Source organism: Microcaecilia unicolor, chromosome 10, assembly GCF_901765095.1.
Source record: "Microcaecilia unicolor chromosome 10, aMicUni1.1, whole genome shotgun sequence".
Taxonomy (NCBI): domain Eukaryota; kingdom Metazoa; phylum Chordata; class Amphibia; order Gymnophiona; family Siphonopidae; genus Microcaecilia; species Microcaecilia unicolor.
The window spans coordinates 170,176,421-170,200,097 of record NC_044040.1 but is presented as its reverse complement, the minus strand read 5'-3'; the positions used below and the strand labels follow the sequence as shown (position 1 = coordinate 170,200,097).

General features: G+C 44.2%; 1 protein-coding gene across 1 annotated transcript in view; it reads right to left on the bottom strand.

The window, feature by feature from the left end:
* The window catches only part of LOC115478729 (dynein assembly factor with WDR repeat domains 1), a 124,007-nt gene extending 100,946 nt beyond the window's left edge, over positions 1 to 23,061 (bottom strand). The window contains exons 1-3 of the mRNA XM_030216293.1: positions 22,985 to 23,061; positions 12,033 to 12,105; positions 7,072 to 7,216 (exon numbers count right to left, since the gene is read on the bottom strand). Coding sequence (XP_030072153.1) covers positions 7,072 to 7,216; positions 12,033 to 12,105; positions 22,985 to 23,024 — 258 coding nt within the window. The 5' untranslated portion in view covers positions 23,025 to 23,061. The remainder of the gene's footprint in view (positions 1 to 7,071; positions 7,217 to 12,032; positions 12,106 to 22,984) is intronic.
* Positions 23,062 to 23,677: the final 616 nt, after the last annotated feature.

Sequence of the window (23,677 nt, the reverse complement as noted above, 5' to 3'; positions counted from 1 at the left end):
GGGCCCCCGGACAGAGATACGCAGAGATGGATAAGTGCAGTATTATCAACAGATGGGCTGAATGGCTAATCTAAAAGTTGTGTCATTGAATGTAGATGGAGTGCACTCACCAATAAAGAGAACAAAAGTACTGCAGGCACTCAAGAGGCAAAAGGCCGATGTGGCACTGATACAGGAAACACACTTAAGCAAAGTAGAACACCTTAAGCTGAAAAGAGATTGGGTGGGAGACATATTTTTTGCAGCATACAATGGAAGGCAAAGGGGAGTAGCCATATTAATACGGAAAGCAATTGCATTCAATATACATAAGCTGTATCAAGACCCGGAGGGGCGCTTTGTAATAGTGACAGGATCCCTGCAAGGTGTCAAAGTGGGACTGTGTAGCGTATATGCACCAAATGTGTATTCTCATAAGTTCTTTACTACTTTAATAGCTAAATTGGTAGCTTCTGATGAATATCACTTTATTGTAGGAGGGGACTTTAATGTTACGAGCGACCCCTCTATAGATTGTAAACCCCCGAGGAAGGTGGGGCGGGGACATGAAGAAAGAGGGGTGAATCTACTTATGAATGAGCTGGGGATGGTGGATATTTGGCGCCTCCAACACTTAGAAGAGCATGATTATACTTTTTTTTCACACCCTCATGGAGTTCACTCGCGCCTTGATTACCTGCTTGTATCCCACTCAGTAAGCTTAATAGTAGAAAGGACTGGAATTGGGGAGCCCGAGGTTTCTGACCACGCACCAGTGTGGGCTGAAATGCGGTGGGGGGAGAGGAAGAGACCGGCAAGGTGGCGTATGAATCCGGCTCTGTACCAGAGTAGAGAATTTAAAACTTACCTGAGGCAGAGCTGGACGGCCTATGTTGCTGAGAATGATGCTCAGTCGGTAAACCCGAGAATTTACTGGGAGGCAGCGAAGGCCGTACTCCGAGGCAAAATTATTTCTTATGTTGCCTCGCAGAACAAGCGGCGGAGCTCTCAAATTATAGAAGTATCCGGGAGATTAAGGGATGCCCGCAGAGCTCTTATTGTCTCTCCCACAGAAAATAATAGACAAGCATATGCTGAGTGTAGGAAAGCAATGCAAGATATACTGGATGCAGGAGCGTTATACAATATCAAGCTATACAAGTATAAGCTGCATCAATGGGGGAATAAAACAGGCAAGCTTTTGGCGGCTTTGGTGAGGCAGAGATCAGGGAAGCAGTATATAGGTAAGATCCGAGAAACGGGGGGAACGGTAACAACAGACCAAAGGGCAGTAGAAAGGGAATTTGTGCGCTATTACGCAGCACTTTACAAAGAGGGCCCTTTTTCAGAGGAAAAGTGTATAGAATTCCATAGAGATGTAGATCTCCCCACGCTAACTGAAAGTCAGAAAGAGATGCTGGAAGCACCACTGCAAGGGAAAGAGGTGCAACGAGTAATTAAACGCTTGCAGCTGGCCAAAGCCCCAGGACCGGACGGCCTAGGGACGGAATATTATAAAATATTGCAGGATCTACTTATCGAACCCCTCATACATATGTGCAATGAGGTGAAGGAAACGGGCGGGATGGGACCTGTACTGAACCATGCCCATATCACAGTCATACCTAAACCAGGGAAAGATAGGGAACAAGTTGGGTCTTATAGACCCATTTCATTGCTCAATCAAGATCTTAAATTGTTGGCGGCAGTGTTGGCAGATCGATTGAGTCAGGTAGTCCCCTGTCTAGTTCACCCCGATCAAGTGGGTTTTGTTAAGGGAAGATACGCGTCGGCCAATATACTGAAAGTAAGTCGAGTGCTAATTGAAGGCAGGGGGAGAGCAGGAGATGCCATTCTGGCCAGCCTGGATGCTGAGAAAGCATTCGATAAAGTAGTGTGGGAGTATCTGTTTTGGGTCCTGAGGCGCTTTGGCATACAGGGAGAATTCTTACAATGGATTAGAGCTCTGTATAGCAACCCAACCGCGCAGATTATCATAAATGACTCCCTCACGGATGCTTTCCCATTACGGGGTGGTACCCGACAGGGGTGCCCGCTGTCACCGTTATTATTTATCCTGACATTGGAACCCCTGGCGGCAAAAATACGGCAAGAATCCAGATTAACAGGGTTAAGAGTAGGGGGTGCAGAACATAGAATAAATTTGTTTGCTGACGACATGCTTCTGATGTTAGATAAGGCGTCTCAAACGCTACCTCTGGTGATGGATATTATTAAGGAATACGGGGAATTTTCAGGGCTTAGCATTAACTTTGGGAAATCAGAAGCGTTGCCCATCAGCGATCCCTGCACATGTAGGACACGCGTAGAGTTTCCTCTGATGTGGGCCCAAAGGGGCATTAAATATTTAGGGGTGTTCTTAAGTGCAGATCAGAGCTGGATCTATAAAAAGAATGTGACAGACCGAGTGGAGGAAGTAAAACGACTTTGTAGCAGGTGGAAAGACTTGCCTATAAATTTTATGGGTAGGATCGCTTTGGTCAAGATGGTAATGCTGCCTAAATTAATATATCCTTTACAAATGCTTCCCCTTTGGGTACAGAAAAGGGAGGATTGTTTGTATAGAAGTGTGATAAGTACCTTTATTTGGCGAGCGAAGCGTGCACGGATCTCCTATGTGAAACTTACTCATACTCGCAAGCAGGGAGGTCTAAAGTTACCAGATTTAAGAACATATAATGTGGCAGCATTGCTGCGGTGGATTCATGAGCTGCAGTCGGGAGAGAGTTTTTATGCCACTAGGGGCTTCTGGGAGAGTTGGTGTGGTCAGAACGATCCGTTCGCAGTGTTAGAATCATGGGTAGTGAAAGGAGCCAAAAAGATAGTAAATAACCCATATGTGGCAGCCCTACAGCGGGCCTGGAGATGGTGGAGGGGGCATGGAGGTATAGTGAGAGGAGCTAGCCCATTCCTGCCATTAACGGGCAACATGGCCTTTCCGGCAGGTCAGGGAGTGTCAGTATTTAGGGAATGGCGCGAAAAGGGTTGTAGATTTATAGGACAATTTAGGGCAACGGACGAGGAGGCTTTCCCAGCGTTCACTGAAGTTAGGGATGAATTACAATTACCGGGCTCGCAGTTCTTTGCATACCTTCAAATTAGAGACTATGTGCTGAGCGTGGAACGCAGGAGCCGGGGGCGAGTGCATTTCACGCAGCTAGACAAGTTGTTTTTGCAAATTCCGCCCAAACTTAACAGACTGTCACAATGGTGCCAGCTAATTCGGGACTCCCAGGAGGCGCTACATATTCCACAATTAGCAGAGATTTGGAGTAGGGACACAGGTGAGGAGATATCGGTGAAACGACTGGGAGCGGTTTTTGGGGGATTAAGCAAAATTACCCCGAACGCAGCTCTGCAGGACATACAATACAGGATTTTATACAGGATACACATCACTAAAGAGAGAGGCAAGATTATGGGGATGTGGGAGGACGATACTTGTAATAAGTGTGGGAAGAGTGTGGGAGGCTTCCTGCACTCATTCATGGAGTGCCCGTGCCTACATAAACTGTGGGTAGGTGCACTGGAAGTCATTGAAAAGACGCTGCAGCGCGAAATGGAGTGGAAATATTCGGCTATTCTGATGGGATGTGGGGAGTCTCTTGGACAGCAAAGACTGGGTGTAGCTCAGTGTAAATTTGTGCTGTTGGCTACATTATTAGTTAAGAAATGCATTTTACAAACTTGGGTTGATGCGTCGCCTCCATCTCTGGAACGGTGGAAGGCTCATATGAAGGAAATGGCCCAATGGGTGCATATGACATTAAAATTTACAACAGTGCTCAGTAACCGCCAGTACAAAGATATATGGGGGAGAGCACGGGACTTGCTCATGACACCAGACCCTGATTTGCAAAGTAATGGATAGCCAGAAAGGGGAAGAGGAGGGAGGGTACATGGGGGGAGGGGGGAAGTCTCACACACAAGGGTAGGGTTTAGTAAGGGGGGGGGGGGGGGGGAAATAAGAAAAAGCACATGGAGATCAAATGTATAGGTTTGTAGGTGCAAAACCTGTAATGTTTTTTTTTTTTTTTTTTCCTGATTGTAATGTTTTGAGTGATGCTGAGCTGCAGGTGACAGCAGATGTTTGTATTTGTCTTCATGATGCAATAAAGAAATTTTCAAAAAAAAAAAAAGAACTGCAGGTAAATCTACTGGGTCTACATGGAGCAGGGCACTGACGAGCAAGGCACGGACGTTGACGACCGTGACACTAGGAGGGTAAAGTTGGATTCTAGACTCCAAACAAATACTGCAGAACTGTCTGACCAAACTGACTATCACATCAGGAATCCTGCTCAAGGCAGTAGTGAGATGTGAATTTGTGGACAGAAGATCATGTTGCTGCTTTGCAGAACTTCTAAATGGAGGGCGACCTCAAGTGGCTACTAATGCAGCCATGGCTCTGACATTGTGAGCCATGACATGACCTTCAAGAGCCAGCCCTGCCTGGGGATACGTAAAGGAGATGCAATCTGCTAGCCAACTGGACAAAGTGCATTTACCAATGGCTGCCCCCATCCTGTTTGGGTCAAAAGAAACACAAATCTTGGTGGACTATCTATGGGCTTTAGTATGCTCATGATAGAAGGTCAAGGCATGCTTTCAGACCAAGGTATGCATTGCACTTTTGCCAGGATGGGCATGAGGTTTTGGGGGAAATGTTAGCAGAACAACTGTCTGACTAAGGTGAAAATCCAACATCCATCAGAAGAAACTTAGGATGCATGCGGAGAACCACTCTGTTGTGGTGGAATTTTGTGTTAAGGTAGATCAGCTACTAGGGCCTGAAGCATGCTGACTCTACTTGCTTAAGTGACTGCCATCAAGAACAAAACTTTCCAGGTCACAACTTCAGAGGGCAGGTGTCAAACAGCTCAAAAGGAGCTTTCACCAGCTCGATGAGGAAGATGTTGAGGTCCCATGACACTGGGCGGTTTGATCAGGGGCTTAGTCAAAAGCAAACCTTTCAGAAAACGAACAACTAGAAGCTGAACAGAGATGGGCTTAACCTTTACACAGTGATGGTAAGTACAATTTACAATGAGGTGAACCCTTATGGAGTTGATTTTGAGACCAGACTCAGTGTACGGCGTGAAAAAGGATCTAAGGCCTTGCCCTTACACCAGATGGAAAATCTCTTCTACTTGAAATTATAAGAACTCTTAGGGGAATCTTTCTTGGAAGCAAGCAGGACCCAGGAGACACCCTCATGCAGTTGAAGAGATGCAATATCTATGCTCTAAACATCTAAGCTGAGGGCTAGGGATTGGAGACCAGGATGTAGAAGAGACCCTTCTTCTGAGTAAGGAGGGACAAAAACAGTCTAGTCTCCACAGATCTTTGGAGGATAACTCCAGAAGAACAGGGAACCAAATCTGTCATGGGTAGTAAGGTACAATAAGAATCATTGTTCCCTGGTACTGCCCAAGTTTCAGCAAAGTCTTCCCTACAAGAGAAATCACAGGATATCCATACAAGAGACCTTTCCTCCAACTGAGAAAGGCATCTGATGCTAGCCTGCCATGTGACCTCTGTCTGGGACTTTATTGTTGAGATGAGTGGTGAAGAGATCCACCGAGGCAGTGCCCCACTTTCAGAAGATCTCCTGATCCAATGATATACAGCCCAACGGGGCCCTACCAATGGACAATGTCAAGGAAGGCAGAGACCTCCTTGGTGTTGGCGCATCTCTAGTTTCCAATGTAGCTCCACTAGCCATGGGGGACATTTCATCCGATGTCAATGGACCGGACTTAGTGGCACCAAAAAGCTATGATAACTGTATTTAAGATATCCTCTAACAATGAATTCTAGAGCTTAATTGAGCTTAAGAAAAAAATATTTTATCTGATTTATTTTAAATGTGTTACTTAGAGGAGGGGTGGAAGTTACCAAACAGCATTAAGGCCTAAAGTCACTTTATTTGCCCCTTAAAGCATCTTCACATCTTCAAGGGCTCTAATACAGCCTGTCTTACTTTACTGTGGTGATATTTATGTCACTGCAGGTCACCTAGTAATGAGATGCAAAACATACAAATGCATGTAAAGAAGCTAATTACTATATAAAAATCATAACACAACTTGCAAAGTGCCACATCAGGCTATGGCCAAGAAATCATGATAAAAGTAACCCCAGCCAAATGCTAGTGTTATTTTAGCATGCCATGAGCATCAGGCCTCAAAGTTGAAGCTCCCCGGCCTGGCCTTAAAGGGGTCGTGGGACCAACTGGAACCCCATCATCACAACCACCTCACCCGCCAATCACACTTCCTTCCTCCATCATGACCGTCCCCAACACCCCACACCCACTGCTCAAGACCCTCCTCACCCCCCTGGATGTGGGACAGTCTTGATCGGGGGGGGGGGGGTTATGATTGGTCCCACAAACCCTATAAAGGTCAGACCAGGGAACATCAGGCCATAGTTATTCATTTACTAAGGGAGTCAGCAACCTGCAGCATTTAGATACCACATGGCACTGACTCCCGTAGTAAATCAAGGTGCAGTACAAGCACGCCTTGTACCTCACCTTGATAACTTCTCCCTTAGTCATTTTAGTTTTTGTATTTTTTGGAAAAGCAAACAAACAATTCACTTTTACCCCTTCTACTCCGTTCATGATTACATCTAATCTGCAAGCTGAAGAGCCCTAACCTCCTTAGCTTTTCCTCATAGGGGAATCATTCCATGCCTTTTATCATTTGTTTTGCTCGTCTCTGAAGCTTTTCTAATTCTTTTTTGAGATGCCACAACCAGAATTTTACTTCTGTTCTCTAATAATTCCTAACATTCAGTTTGTATTTTCAATCCTTAGGGCCTGACTTAGATATAAAAGTGCAATTTACTTTTACATTAAATATTTTTAAATAACAAAAAAACAGGAAACTTAATAAAATAACTTAAGAATGCAAAGAAGGTACTGGTACTGTTCCACAGTAATGTGAGAATACTAATGTACACAAATTTACATAAGAAAAATTACAGTGATCCTCAGTATCATAAACTATTGTAAAAGGTCAATGTTACTTTCAACAGATGCGTTATTTTAAATGCAATCCTTACCTTAAAGAGATAAAACTTGTGATCATCTTGCTGGCTAAGCTTCTCTTGCAATCTCACTATTAAATATTTGACTTGTTGAATGCGGGACACGGTAACTAGAGGTTCAGCTCTTCGGATTTCTTCCACTAATGTGTCTATATCTGTGCTATTAGTATATGAAACACAGTGTGTTAATGTTCAGAAACAGCAATAAAAAAGAACTTTTACTCCACCGTGTAACACACAAATTAAACTTTGAAGCAATTATAAACATTCAGGAATCAAAGGAGAGAATATCATGTAATACAACAAAAAGACTGAGGGATCAATATAATAAGCCGTGTGTTAGAACTGTGAACTGAGCTTTAGTGCACTTTCCTAATGCACGTGCCAAGCAAAACTTTTACACCCAAAACATTAAACAAATAGCATGTAAATTATGAAACATCAAAAGATGCACACTGACAGAAAAGAAAAAAAAAAACCCAAACGCTCACAATACTATATTCTGTTGTCATTTCCTACATCAGATGTTTTTTCTCCCAGTACTGAACACTGAAGGGGGATTGGCTCTCTAATGTAAGGGAGAAAAAAAATAATAATTCCCCCGGCTATGAAAAAACCCTTGGCACCAAAGCACTCCATCTCCTTCCCAAAGAAATCTCTAGTTGCTCAAATGGGAGTGAACATCCCCTACTCCCATCCCTGAATAAACCCCTGGTAGCCCAAGTGAGCACAAAAGCCACTTTCCTCCACAAACTGTGCCCCCTCCCATATATATTCACCTTGACCAGAAGGCGGAAGTGACAGCCACCTACCTGCTCCTGCCATCAGTGTCTCCATCTTACAAAATAGCAATGCCTGACCCCTAGTGGTATGTCAAAACATATCGCTAGAGAGCAGTCTGCCAAGTAAGGGAGTGTTTTGCTTATTTAGTTGGCTGAACCCTAGCAATACGTTTTGACATACCACTAGGGGTCATAAACCACCATTCTGCCAAGTAGTGAAAACAGAGGCAGGAGCGAGTGGCCATCACTCCTGCCTCCTCATTATCAAGATGGGGGCATCATGGAGCGTAGCGGCTGATGAAACTAAATTATTTTAAAAGTTTCATCAGAAATTGAAACTGCAGCCAAAATTCATCACCTGGTTTCAGCCAAAGCTGAAACTGAAAACTCAAGTTTGGTTGTGTGAATGTGAACCACTGAGGGCTGTGGCGGATTGTCAGAGCTTGCAGTCTGCATCCCTTCGCTAAACCCACAGTATAAGCCACATTGAGCCTGCAAATAGGTGGAGGAATGTGGGATACAAATGCAATAAAATAAATAAATAAATAAATATACAAGCCAGAATATAATTTAAGTAATGAAAGACTATATCTTACTTGCAAGCGAAAAAGCCTCCACACACATGAGCCACAGCCAATGAAAACAAACTAAAAACCATGGTGTTTTTACAGTGACTGTCTTTGCGCCACACTCAGAGAGGCACTAAGGAGCTTATCACCCCAAATTTACAGACCTAATGTCCTGCTAAAATTTTGTATCAAAACACCGGCTCCCTGTTTCTTCTCATATGAAGTTCAAAATTCTTGTTCTTGTTTTCAAAGGCCATCTCCCATCTGCATTTGTTTATATCAATAACCTTCTGATTCCATATCCTCCTGGTCTCTCTCTTTGTTCTTCCAATAACCATCCCTTGCTGTTCCCCCTCCCTCCTCACTTCCCCTCACAATTTCCCGCAAGAAAGCCTTCAGCTATCTATGTCCTAAACTTTGGAATGCCCTCCCACCTCATCTCACAGCCAAAACCTCCCTCTATAAGTTCAAAACACTCCTCAAAATCCATCTCTTCTGTAAGGCCTTCAGTCGCCTCCTCTCCTGAAGCTTCCAGCACTTGAGAAATCATAGTCAAAAGCTCCTCTCTTCAGAAAAGATGGACAACTGTAGGATCAACTCCCTCCCCAATGGGGAGTTCACTTTTGACCAGTATGTCTGTCATAAAGAAACCCTTGCCAACTACAGATACCATACTCCAAGTGTCAGATCCCATACCAGACGTGACCAAATGTATTTCACAGTTATCTTGCCACTTAAACCGAAGCTTCTTGGCCTAAGAGGGCTCCTCTGAATCTCTAAGCTGCTCCTTCATCCCTTGGGTTGACATATATCCCTGCGCCTGCAGCAATAAATAGGCTCCATGAAGAAGCAGCACAAATTCAGGGGAAAATCCTCCAGCCTATATCAGTGATACAGAAAGGGAAAGGGAAATGGGACTTGATATACCGCCTTTCTGAGGTTTTTGCAACTACATTCAAAGTGGTTAACATATATTCAGGTACTTATTTTGTACCAGAGGCAATGGAGGGTTAAGGTGACTTGCCCAGAATCACAAGTAGCTGCAGTGGGAATTGAACTCAGTTCCCCAGGATCAAAGTCCACTGCACTAACCACTAGGCTACTCCTCCACAGATGCAACTCCTAGGCAGGGGCGTAGCCAGACACCCAATTTTGGGTGGGCCTGGGCCTAAGATGGGTGGGCAGAACTCCGCCCTGACCCACAAGTGATTTGGTCTCTCCCTCTCTCGCCTGCATGCTATATGGTCTCTCAAACATCCCCCTCCCCCCATACCTTTTAAATAGCAGATTTTCACTGGCAGCAAGCAGCAAATAATACACACACTGCTCATGTTGGCTCCACAGCCTTCCCTCTGATGCAACTTCCTGTTTCCACATAGGCAGGAATACATCAGAGGGAAGGCTGGTATGCAGGAAGGACAGGAATTTTCGACTGGTGGGGCTTGGGAATCCCTGCCAGACACTTCATAGGTGTGCTGCTACAGGGTGGGCCTGAGCCCAAAGTAGGTGGGCCTGGGCCCACCCAGGTCCACCCTTGGCTACGCCACTGCTCCTAGGAGGTTGTGCAAAATGTTGTTTTGGCCATCTAAAGCACACTCCGAGGACATGTGGAAGGAGAAGTGACTGGATGTGTATCCAGGCTCCAAGGGGACAAAATGGCTGTCTTTCCTGGATTTTTCTAAGAGCTAGATTCAGTTCTAAGAGGCCATGCAGCTCTGAGAAGTACTAGCCTTTTCTGCCACGAACATTAAATCCTTAGATGCTTAGTATCATCCTGATACTGGATTAGACTGAGCTGACCACCCATAGTCTCTCCACAGCAGGAATTACACTGATTGGAGGTGCTGCTCCAACAACTTCCACACTGGGAGCAGCACTTGGCCTGCTCTAAAGGAGTTTCCATCCATGGTGAAAGAAGCCATGAAACTGCCACACTGAACTTGGTACAGCTTTAAACACTTCCCCTGATTCCCGAACCAGCAGCAGTTAACTCAGGCTTCCTGCACAGCTCCCAATGCAACTAGCACAGAGGAAAGGAAGTGTGGCTTGGGCTCCCTGACACTGCTGCTGCTCCTGCCCAATGTACACTACTCCCAGCAGCACATGCCTCAGAGGCCAGTTTCCTGCACTGCTCCCAATGTGACTTACTCAGTTGAAGGAAAGACACAAAAGTGCTCAACACAAAGCTCCTCCTGATCATGCTGTCACTACCTACCCACAGCACTTGCTCACTCAGCAACATGCCATCTCAGAAGCCTGTTTCCCATGCCGCTCCTGGAACAGCGCTGCCTCAGGGAGACAGGTAAAAACCAACAGGCCGATATTCAAAGTAATTTAAACGAGCAGCTTCCTGGTGCCTAACCGGGGATATTCAGCGGCACTTAACGGGACAATGCTGCTGAATATGCCCTGAGACCGCCCAAACAAAAAGTGGGCAGGTCAGGAGCAGAACTGAGGGGCGGCACTGGGGAGGAGCCCTAGGTTATGTGGGTGCCAGCAATATTCAGTCCCAGCACTCATATAGCTAAGTGGCTTCATTTAGGGCAGCTCTAGAGATGTCCTAAGTAAGGCCGCTTAGCTATGCGGGTGCCGGCTCATGCACAATTTTTTGTTCAGTGTAAAAAAAAATCCAAGCCTCCTCCCATTCCAGTGTCCCCTCTTTCCTTCCTTTGCTATCCCCCTGCACATTAAGACCCTTCCCCCGCAAGACCCTCCACCCCACCTCCTCCCAATGGTGAAGGTAGCCCCCCCCCCCCAGCTTACCTACATCCCTGGTGGTCCAGCAAGGTCATTAGGGGCAGGAGAGCAGCTCCCTTGCTCCCGCCCCTTCTGGCACCTCGGCACTGAATATCATGGGATAATTTAGCCAGCAATGATCAGCGTTTAAAAAAAACACTGACTGCTGCCAGCTGAATATTTGGGGGCAAGTGTCTTAAAGAACTCCCTCCTTCCGCTAAACTATGTTGCCACCTGTCAGTTTTGGGGATCCCACCTTCAAAATTGTACACATTTCTTTTAAATATATTTAGACTCCTCCTTTCTTTTTTTTTTTTTTTTAATAAAAGGGGGGATGGAAGGGAGGGAAGTAGGAGCAAATCAACCCCTTTGGGGTCTGTCTGACAAAGGGAGGGACCTGGACTCCTCCAGGTATCCTACAAAAAGCAGCAGCTTCTTGGCAGGACCCTGGATACCTCTCTAACTGCTAGGGCTCAACTGGGTGACTAGTTCTCCAACTGGACACAGGAGCAATCTCACCAAACATCCTCGGCTGCACAGCATGTCTATCATCTTAGGTTTCAATAAATGCAGGATCTTTCTACCATGCTTTAACTTTGTTTTAATCCACTAAAATGACAGCAGTTTGTAATAGTTCTAACTGTTGATGCTATGCACAGTACAATTTCTGACATTTATCTTGCATACCCTCGTTTAATTAATTTTAACCATATGGTTTGTGCAATATGTTATTCTTTAATTGCAAAAGTTTTAATGGACAGAGAAACATAGAAAAATGATGGCAGATATTTGGTTTCTCCGTCCACGCCAACTTCTAATTTCTACAATCCTTTCTTCTTTGTTCAATTAAAAAAGAAAAAAGTACTTTCGGTCTGTAGATATTACTTACGATGGTGTGAGATCCAGCAGATCTATGGATTTGGTCTTCATCTCACCTCCTTTTTCATATTCTAAAATGATGCCTACAGAAAACAGAACCAAAGCAAGTGACATTTACCACCTTATCTATCTTGTCACATAGCTTTGGAATTCTATGCCGGAACAGCATCTTCTGAAAATAAATTTTCTGAACCTTTGATTTAAACACACAAATTGAGGCTGCTACTCTGGCCACTAAAGCACTAGGGCCTCTATTTATTAAGCTGTGTTAGGTGTTTAATGAGTTCAAAAATGCATTAAACATTAATAAAGAGCTCAAAAGTAGTTAATGAATTGAATTAACAGAACATATGAATTATTGTGTTAAACATCTAAGGGTCCTTTTACCAAGCTGCGGGAAAAAGGGCCCTGTGGTAGGGGCGGGGGCCATTTTTCCCATGCACCAGGGCCCTTTTTACTGCAGCAGGCAAAAAGCCCAAAAAATAAAACAGCCATGCAACAGGGAGCACTTATTGCCACCAACTGAGGTGGCGGTAAGGGCTTCCTGCAGTAACCTGTTGATGCCCAATTACTGTGGGGTTACCGCCATGCTAACAATTTTGGGAGGTTTTTCTCCTGGAAATGGCAGCCACTCGACCCAGAACTACCGCCGGCGTCCAGGTTGGGCCCAGCGGTAGTCCCAGAATAGCAAGCGGTAAGCCTGCATTGGGCTTACTGCCGCTCTATAAAAGGGCCCCCTAGAGAGTAATTTTGTAAGAGGGCATCTAAATTAATAGGGCAGACAGGCATCTATATTATGCCTATTTTATAAAGACTTGTGGAAGGGCATTTTGAAAGGACATCCAGTCAGAATAGAGACATCCAGCTCATGACATCCACAAAACGGATGTCCATCTCACATGTATTTTCCAACAGGAAATTCATCAGGATTTCCTGTTCAAAAATACGTGAGATAGACATCCGTGTGCTGAGGACGTCCAGCATAAGCAGTCATTTTACAAATTGGAATGTCCAACATATGAACGGCAAAAAAGCAGGGACAAGGACATCTGTCTGGCACCATTCTTAGAAGAATGGAAACACAGACATTCCTGCAGAGCAGAGAAGTAGCCTAGTGGTTAGTGTGGTAGACTTTAAACCAAGGAGCCCACGTTTAAATCCCACTTGAACTCTTATTTTGTAATTCTGAGCCCTCCAGGAACAGAAAAATACCTACTGTACCTCTGTGCGCCACTTCAATAGCCTTCAGGCTTGCAGGTGGCTTATATATTTGGGTACAGTAGATATGTTTCTGTTTCTGGAGGGCTCACAATAAAAAAAAAAGAATTAAACTGGGATTTAAACCTGAGTCCCTTGATTTAAAGTCCACTGCACTAACCTAGGCTGCACCTCAGACTTGCTTCCTGTTTTGTTAAGAATGCCCATAATACCTGAAACTGTCATAGAGTTTGGTATCCCCTTTGAGTTTTACTTTCAGGGGAGAGGGAAGGGGACAGCAACTACTGGGAGATTAAGGAGGTGTCATGCCTTAATCTCTCCAGTGGTCAGCTGCTCAGTTAGTGCAGCTTTTTGTACCCTGGATGTGACTGAAACAGGTCCAATTTAGGAGCTCTTTCGTTTTAGGCTTAGATGTTTCTTCCCATTCGCTAATGCTGTTGGACATCCTGATTTTGGGCCCTCCTTAGTCCCACGCAAAATACACCCCCATGCTATTTGGATATCCCTTTTCTGCCTTTGCAAAACCAGGATTTGGACATTTCAAGCACACTGACATCCATTTGGTCATTTTGAGACATCCATATGCTTCGAAAATAAGCTTCATAGATGCCTATAAAACATTAGCACAAATCCTAGAGAAAGAGATTGTGGGTATATGTCCATATTTAATTAAATGCCCAAGTTAATCACAGCACCACCAAAACTCCTCCCTTGAGCATGTCTATTCTACAAATACATAACAACTTGCACAATGAGTGTTTTTATTCTTATTTTATAAGAGGCCTTTTACACAAATAAAGCAGTAATTTACCCCAGAAAAAAAAGTTTATAAAAGTACCTTCCACATGCTGAATTTTATGTTGGGGGAGGGAAGTCTGCCTTACAGGTCCTGCAAATGTCAATAATGTGTGTTAACTGCTAATGTAATAGATAACAGAACAATTATCTACACTGCCCCACATTAGTGGCATGGCTGCATTTCCTCAAAAGCTGGGACCACCACCTACAATTACCATGGAGGTTTTGCAGCTAGCATAGTTTAACTTTTGCACTTAGGAAAAAGGGGCACAAATGTTCATTTCATGGAAATAAATGGAAAAGGCACATTTAAATATTTTGGGGCTTCCAGAAGCATAATATATGCCTGGACTCCAACTCTCTTACAAATTTGTAAACTATTTTGTATTTGTTTTATGTTGTAAACCGTTTTGGAGACCCTTTATTGGAGCAACATAATATGTAAATAAATGAAACATTTCAACCTGTTAGAGTGAAGTGTTATTAGAGTGCTAAAATATTCCTCAAAGGAGACCAATGTATAACAAAATAAGTATTCCCTCTGGCAGTCTCAATCCCCTATAGAGTCTATTAGAAGTAGTACAGTTGCACTATGGCTCCTTGACGAGATACCCTGAGAGTTCTATGGTAATCAGGTGTGTGACATCCAGACACAAGGCTAGATACCACAGAGAAATTAACTGCTAATTTAAAATGTGTTTCTCGAAGGTGTATAATGTTACAGCCATCTGTTAAGTCAGTTCAAAGGTTAAAACAAGGTATGTAAGCTGCAAAGCTCAGACTGCAGAGAAACACTGAAAGATAGCTGCCATATATAGAATCTAGGCCATATTGTGTACAGCTCTGCGGACGTCTAGTAGTGATATAGAAATGATTAGTACTAGTTACATGTTATGCCTTTCAAGAAACACAAAAGGCGGCTCACAATATCAATAAAACTTGAAAAGAAATGAAAAGAAAAAAAAAGGAGCTCCAATGTAGACAGAAAAGTACATGAAGGAGTCAGAAAATCAAAAAGACAATAACATTTAGGAAGCCTACAAGACATCAGCCTTACTGTACTGCCAGTGACATGGAAGTCACATCTAATCCAAAAGGCAATGCAAAGAAATGAGTTTTAAGATGAGATTTTAACTTTTTGAATGATGATTCTTTGCAAATAGATAAAAAGGAGGGAATTCCACAAATAAGGTGCCATGAAAAAGAAAGGTGAACATCTAGTTGAATCAAGACAAGAAGGGGAACCAGCAGAACCATAAGACAGTTCTTCATCTGGAAGCAGAGGGAACAAGCATGAACAGAAGAAAAAGAGTACAGACAGATAGGAAGGTACTCTGGGGTGTAGCAGGCTTTTGGGGCCAAAAGGGAAAATTAGGTTCTTACCATGATAATTTTCTTTCCTTTAGTCATAGCAGATGAAGCCATTACGTATGGGTTGTGTCCATCAACCAGCAGGGGGAGATAGAGAGCACTCAACTTTTCACAGTGCCTCATGACCAGCTAGCTCCACTGCCTCTTCAGTACTTGAAGCTTCCAAAGCAGTATGGCAAACCGCAATGGGAATAACATGAACTTTCCTCACAGCGAACGATGGCCCCTTAACAAGGGCATAAACTCAAAAAAGGAGGGAATGAACTCATCCTCCTGGAGGGAATAAACTCGTCCTCCACTTTGCATAAACGGAGGGAATACTTGCATCCTCCTGGAGGGAATAAACTCATCCTCCCAAACCATGAACTGGAGGGAATGAACTCATCCTCCTATCACTGTAACAAGAATCCTGAAGACTGTTTTCCGACTCCCCAAGGAAGGAATATAACTTCAGGAAACAAGAACAGCACCTAAAATCAGAATCACTGCAATACAGACAATCATACAGGGAGGGCTCATGGCTTCATCTGCTATGACTAAAGGAAAGAAAATTATCATGGTAAGAACCTAATTTTCCCTTCCTTGTCATCAAGCAGATGAAGCCATTACGTATGGGATGTAACAAAGCAATCCCTACATAGGGTGAGAACAAGCCACACCACGAGCTAGCACCTGTGCTCCAAAACGCGCATCCCTCCTGGCAGCCACATCCAGCCTGTAATGTCGGGCGAAAGAGAGCTCAGAAGCCCATGTTGCAGCACTGCAAATCTCATGAAGAGATAGTGCTCCAGTTTCCGCCCAGGAAGAGGAAATCGCTCTTGTGGAATGTGCCTTAAAGGCTTCAGGCGGAGCCCGGCCAGACAGCAGACATGCTGAAAAGATAGCTTCTTTGAGCCAGCGGGCAATAGTGGCTTTAGACGCTGAAGACCCTCTGCAAGGACCTGCAAACAGCACAAAAAGATGATCAGAGGTCCTGAAAGAATTTGTAATTCGCAGATACTGCAACAGAGTCCTGCGCACATCCAAAAGGTGCAACTGCCCAAATGAATCTGGAAACTCCTCCTCAACAAAGGAGGGAATAAAAACAGGATGGTTTAGGTGAAACGCTGAAACCACCTTAGGCGTGAAGGAAGGCACGGTCCGAACCGTGACCCCTGACTCTGAGAATTGCAGAAAAGGGTCTCTACAGGACAGCACCTGGAGCTCTGACACCCGTCTCGCCGAGGTAAAGGCCACTAAAAAGACGGCCTTCAGTGTCAAATCTTTCTCTGAAGCACGCCGAAGTGGTTCAAAAGGAGCCCCCTGAAGGGCCTTCAATACTAACCCCAGGTTCCAAGCTGGACAAGGTGCCCGCACGGGAGGACGGAGCCGAAGCACCCCTCTAAGAAACCGTGCCACATCTAGATGAGCAGCTAAGGACACGCCTTCAACCTTGCCACGCAGGCAGGCCAATGCTGCCACTTGCACCCGCAGGGAATTATAGGCCAAGCCTTTGTGTACACCACCCTGCAAAAAGTCCAGAATCGGCGAGACAGGAGCCTGCAATGGAGAAAGCGCTCTTGAAACATACCAGACTTCAAACTGGCGCCAAATCCTGGCATAAGCCATGGAAGTGGAGCGCTTACGGGCCTGCAGGAGAGTGGAAATTACCTTATTTGAGTAGCCTTTATCTCTCAATTGCGCCCTCTCAATCGCCATGCCATAAGACCAAAGTGGCAGGCGTCCTCCATGGCCACCGGACCCTGTGACAACAGGTGCGGAACCAGAGGTAACGGAAAGGGAGCCTCCAACAGCATCTGTCGGAGGTCCACATACCAAGGCCTCCTGGGCCAATCCGGGGCGATGAGCACCACTTCTCCTGGATGCAGCCGAATCCGCAGGAGCACTCGCCCTATCAAAGGCCACGGAGGGAAGACATACAGCAAGCCCAGGGGCCAGGGTTGAGCCAAGGCATCCAACCCGGCAGAGTGAGGATCCCTCCGTCTGCTGAAGAAGCACGGGACTTTGGCATTGGAACTGGTCGCCATAAGATCCATCACTGGCTTGCCCCATTTGGCACATATCTGCAGGAATACATCGTCTGCTAGTTCCCACTCCGCTGGATCGATCTGATGCCTGCTTAGATAGTCGGCTTGTACGTTGCTCTGACCTGCAATGTGAGCTGCTGACAGGGACTGTAGATGCAGCTCGGCCCAGTGGCAAATTTGTTCGGCCTGCGCGGCTAGAGCTCTGCACTGAGTGCCGCCTTGTCGATTTATGTAGGCCACTGCTGTCGTGTTGTCCGACATCACTCGGACAGCCAATCCTTCCAGGGTCACTTGAAAGGCCAGAAGAGCCAGAAACACCGCTTTCAACTCCAGGCGGTTGATAGACCACTCCGACTCGTCGGGCGTCCACAGACTCTGGGCATGCTTCCCCTGGCAATGTGCGCCCCAGCCCTTCAGGCTGGCATCTGTCACCACTAGGCACCAATCGGAAAGCGCGAGTGGCATTCCCCGCCGCAACATGCTGTCCGAGAGCCACCACTCCATACTGAGGCGGGCCGCAGGGAGCCAAGAAAGTCTGCACTGATAATCCTGAGATACTGGAGACCATCGTTGAAGTAGAGAATACTGTAGAGGTCTCAGGTGCGCTCTCACCCATGGCACTACTTCCTGGGCCGCCGCGGACGTCGACCCACATGTGAGAACAAGCAGCCTGCTTGTCCTCGGAGAAAGAGAATTTATAGAGAATGCAGAGGTGGATTGCCAGAGCAAATAAGATGGGAGAGAGCCGACACAGCTGCATTAAGTGTTTAACATGGTTTAATAAAGAGGCCCTAAATGAACTATTTGCTTCAGTCTTTACTAAGGAAGGTGTTGAGATGACACTCAAGCTGGACACATTCTTTGATGCAATGATTAAGAGGAAATGAAGCAATCACTGTAAAACTGGAAGATGTAACAGAGCAAACTGATAAAATAAAAAGTAACCAATCCCCAGCAGTTCTTTAAAACTCAAATATGAAATTGTATCCCAGTAACTAGTAATCTATCATCTGCCATTAAAATCAGCTAATGTAACTGAGGACTCATGTAAAGAATGTAATACCAATTTTTTAAAAGGATTTTATGAGTTACCCAAGAAAATTATGAAACAGTGAACCTGACATCACTACTAGACAAACTGGTAGAAGTTTTGCTGAAAAATATACAGCTTAATGGAGCAGAACCAACATGAGTCTAGCAAAAGAAAATCTTAATTTACAATCTGATTTTTTAAGGTGATCATAAACATGTGGATAAGAATGAATTTTCAAAAGTTATTCTCTCTTCACAGGTCACTGAAGAGTTATTCCCTCCTCCTCATGGACCTGATGAAGACAGGATAAATACTGAAAGCATGTTATAGATAGATTAGTTTGTCCAATAAAAGAATATCACCTACAGCTTATTTGTTAGCTCTTATTTCCACATAAGCAAGTGGTCTAACATGGGAACCACAATTCTTTGGAAAATATGTTGAAATCTTCAGCTCAGTGGATGCTGATGGTCAAAATAGCAAATAAGAATTATTCAGAAAGGAATGGAGAATAAAACAAAGAATATGATAACAACTCTTCATCAATTCAAGGTGCAACCAAACCTTAAGGACTGTATGCAGTTCTGTTAGTCCCATCGCATAAAATATATAGCATAAATAGAAAAAATATAGAAAAAGGCAATACAAATGGTAAAAGGAATGGCCTGGCTCTGGTCAGAGCTCTTCCACTTGGAATTATATCAAGTCATGAGTGAGGTGGATTAGATAAATAGAGAACAGTTGTTACCCTTTACAATAGTACCATGGACTGCAGGATTAAAGCACATGCAAACTAAGCACACACCTAGGGCCCAAATGTTTAGTAGGGTCTCTCTCAGATTTGCTAATCAGTGGCTCCCAAGTCAGATTTTTACCTTGCAGAGGAATGTGTTCTCTCCACACCATATGCATCTAGTCAGCAAGAGGAGTCAGTAAGCAGCACTTCTTACCTGCTGCTTTGTCATCTAGTTTTTCTCTGCAGTCAGAACCATGTCAGAAAAACAACTTGAGCATGCATGACAACTCCCATGCTCCCACAGTCCCGAGGCATGCTTCAGTTCTATTATGGACACCACTAACCATATCTTCCCAATAAGAATCTAGTAACATTGTACCCTTTTTTATATTTTAACTAGAAAGCATATAAAAAGTTGAAAAACCCCCCAAATTAAATTACAATGTGTTCAACTCTAGAAGGGAAGAAGGGAAGCAGATGTGACTGGAGATTCATTGTCTTCAGAGGCCCCTGACAGAAGTAAGCAACTTCACTTTCTCCAAAGAAAAGTGATTCCCCCACCATATATGCATGGGACTTCTTATCCAAAGGTCATCTTCTTAACAAAAAATGTGCAAATCAAATAAACAATTCTGCTAACAAGTTGGTAAAACTATTTTCATTTGGGGGAAAATGATTTTCTAGGCACATTTCACAAAAGTGAGAGCACCTATTATTGAGGCTGGCACTATCAAGTTTGTCTGCTGACTGGTGCACATGCAAGGCCATGCAGCCTTCACTAAGTCACATGTAAGCTAGGATAGAACTGGGGGGGAGCAATGAGATCCCACAACACCACCATTTTTTTCCATGTATATAAGCTCAACTGCATCCCAGCACTGCCAATGGAGTGTGTCCTAGGCCTGGAGGCATTGTTACAGACTCCAACCTGCTGACACCACTGAGGTATGCAGAAAATTAGGAAAAAGCAGCATTGCAGCCCTATCTCATGACTGAACTGTGTTCCAAGCTGGGATGTGACGTTATGGGTGTCATCCCATTACTGCTGTTGAAATATGTTCAGAGTTGGGAAGCAACAATGCCACCACTGAAATATATGCTGAGTCAAGAGGCAGAAGAATGGACCCTATCCTGCCACCACTGTTGAGGTATATTCCAGGTCAGGAGGTGGTAGTATCATGAACTCCATCCTGCCACCTTCACCACTGCAGTGTAGTCAGCTCCAGAAGACATCAAATTGATGAGGATGTGGGAGGAAAGATGGGGAGCGCAACAAAAAAGAAGGAAGGATGGGAGACAAGAGATGGAGATGGGAAATGAAAGGGAGAGATAAGAGAAAACAAATGGAGGAAGAGCGAGAAATGAGAAAAAAAAGAAAGACAAAAGGAAATAAGCAGATGAGAGGGAAAAAACATAGAGGGGCCCTTTTACCAAAGCTTAGCACATGCCAATGTCCATTAGTATGTACTAAGCTTTAGAAAAAAGGCCCCAGAAAGAGGAAGAAGAGGAAAGAAAAGAGGAGTGATAGGAAAGAGAAGAACACTGGGAAATATGCCTCTGTGCAATCCTTCTATCATGCAACAATTCTATTTTATAAACCCACTTCATCTAAAGTCTCTGCTGTAGAGAGGGGAGTAAGAGACAGCAGCATCCCTTCCCTCCCTGCTGGCCCTGGGACAAAAATTGGCATTTACAGAGCTCACACATTACTGAAAAGGTGTTTTTATTTGGCTTTTATATCACCCCTCCCCAAATTGTAATGGGCCCATACAAATCTGGGATGAAGAAAAAAAGCCAAATAAAAACATTGGTGACCGCGACGTGATCAGGGGACCCCTTAAGGGTCGAGGTGCTTGGATTCAAGCCGCGGGATTCTCGAGTGCTGACCTGACACTGAGGGGGCCAAAATGAAAATAGATGAATCCAAGTTTGGGGTTTTTATATTTGGATAGAGTCGGATAGAACCGTGATCTGGGACGATGGACACAGTCATCCCTACAGTGCCTTTGGTGGAGAGGAGATAACAGGAACCAAAGGAGGAGCTCCATTGTTCTACAGAGGTCCTTTTTTGGGAAATGTGAGCAATAAGACCCAGGGGAGGGCTCTTTGGCTAATGAAGGCCCTTCTTAGCAGAGAAAGGAGTCTAGCTGTGGTGATGGCTCCTTTGGCACATGGGTATCTTTAGCTGTCACTTAAGGTGGGAAGGTTCAAGGGTCACTAAAGCCCAAGGTGGGCCTTGCATTGTAATGCACTCAGACCATAATGCAAAAATGTAACTATACCTCCAGGAGCTGCAGGTAAGGTTCTGCATTGTTGGTAGGTTAAGGCAAATCATGTTACTTACACCTATGTTTACTAAGCGGCGCTATGGGTGCAGTCTTTAACATAAGTATACTGTTTACGCAAGTTAAACGCTAACGCGCCCATAGAAATATATAGAGTGATTTGCATTACCCCTATTTTAATATCAATGAACTGTTTGTTAATATTTTTAAAACATGAGTCTGTGTTAACTCCCCATTCCATTATTTTTTAACTGTTTAGATTTAAATTTGTTTATTTGTCAAACAAGATTCAAATCCCCTGACCACTTTAGATTGGATTACAAAGGTGCACCTGACTGTTGAAGGATTGCCATTCCAGGCAGTCTTACATAACAGTTTGAAAAATGGCATCAGAACTGGAAGCCTTTAATTGAAAAATTGGAACAGGACTCGAATACATGGGGACCATCATTATCATTAGGGAAGACAGATCATTTGTCTCAGCAATTTTATTACCTGCTTATCTTCTAGTGAAAAACCTATGTTGACCAACTGTAAATAATGATTTAGAATATTTGTCATGCTACGTATTAGTTACACAATCATTTTATAGGTCTATCATAGGCTTATTTGTAAGCCAAGTTTTATTATTGTTTATTATTGTACACCCAGTCTTTTATTTGTTATGGAGAAGAGTCCTGTTATTTTGAATGAATAAATGGATATCTATCTATCTATATACACACACACCATACTATTTCTAATAAACGCCTAGGCTAAACAATAAGCTTTCTGGAGTCTAGGATGGGCTATTAATGGAGGAACCATTTCTCTCCTCCACCCCACAACCAACATTGTTCTCCTCCTCCTCCTTCCACCCCCCCCCCCCACTCCCACTCCCCTCAACGCTGGGCTGGATGGTGCCTTGTACATCTGCTGCATTCTCAAAGCCTTGCATCAGCCCAGTGTGAGTTACTGTGAATTCTGGGGGGGGGGGGGGGGGGGGGGGGGGGGGTCGGTCGGCTATTATTAGGGGAATCTAAAGTTGGCTTTAAAATGAAATTTATATATATAATTTTTTTTTTTAAATGTTATACTCGGCTAATGTGTTTTAATCTCTGTTATATATGCCTGTATGTCTAGAGTGCAGTAATAATTAGGTGAAAAGCAGCAAATAAACAGATGCAAAATAAATCTCGTCAGTCCATTTGGTCTAAATCGCACAGTATCCAGGCTATATATTAATCAGTTTGTGTCTATTGTGGATTCATTCTTTGTAAAGAAGACCGGGTCAGTACTCGAACAACTTATTTATATTTATATATATAATAAATCTTCACGACTTTCTTTGCTCTGCTTCCCATTTACAATATGGGGACAGGATACAGGACTGGCGGGCTCCCAGCTGAAATCTTTCCTCAAAGTTCCCGAACCCACCACCAAGAACCTAACTTCCTTGCCTAAGGGGAGAGGGAGGCGCCGGACGCAACAACAGAACCCCCATCATATACAAACCTGGAGGGTAATAACGGAGGAGGAACCGTTTCAGTTTCATCTCGTTTTAGCCTGCTAGAAGAGAGGGCGACCGGAGGTAACCATGGAAACGACTAAACACTGGCGGTGCGTAATGCGCAGGAGCGGAAGTAGTGCCGGGCCGCGCCTCGTTCCCAGTCCAATCCAATGGGGCAAGGCAAGTAGTAAAGTCAATAGGAATCGGATAGGTATTAGGAAGAGGTGGCGTTGGTGTCCCTATTTTTCTGCACGAATCGTGGGTTTTTCTTATCCTGTTTCGTATAGTTTGTACGGTAGCTACCATGAAGGACTTGTTCACGTTCAAATATCTTCTTTTTTTGTTTTGGCAATTTTTGTATGTGTTGCCTCAATTAATATATGAAACCGTTAAAGAGAAAATTAGAAAAATTGACAAAATACTAAGGTTATCGGTTTCAGAGTTTTCTTAGCGGTCTTTCTGCTGGCCCGACGGTGGCGAGGCAGCTGTTGCAGACAGTTGTACATTTCATCAAAGAGAAGCGAATTTGAAGAACAGACTACAGTCAGAGTTATATATCCATGTTTTTTTGTTTTTGAAAGAGAATATGCAAAAAATGTTTGGGAGGAGCCCTCTCACACGTGCTAATTCAATGGCTTCCAAGGCATTTTCTTTCATCCAGTAAACCCAACTGCTGGAAGAAATAGGAGTGGAAGAGA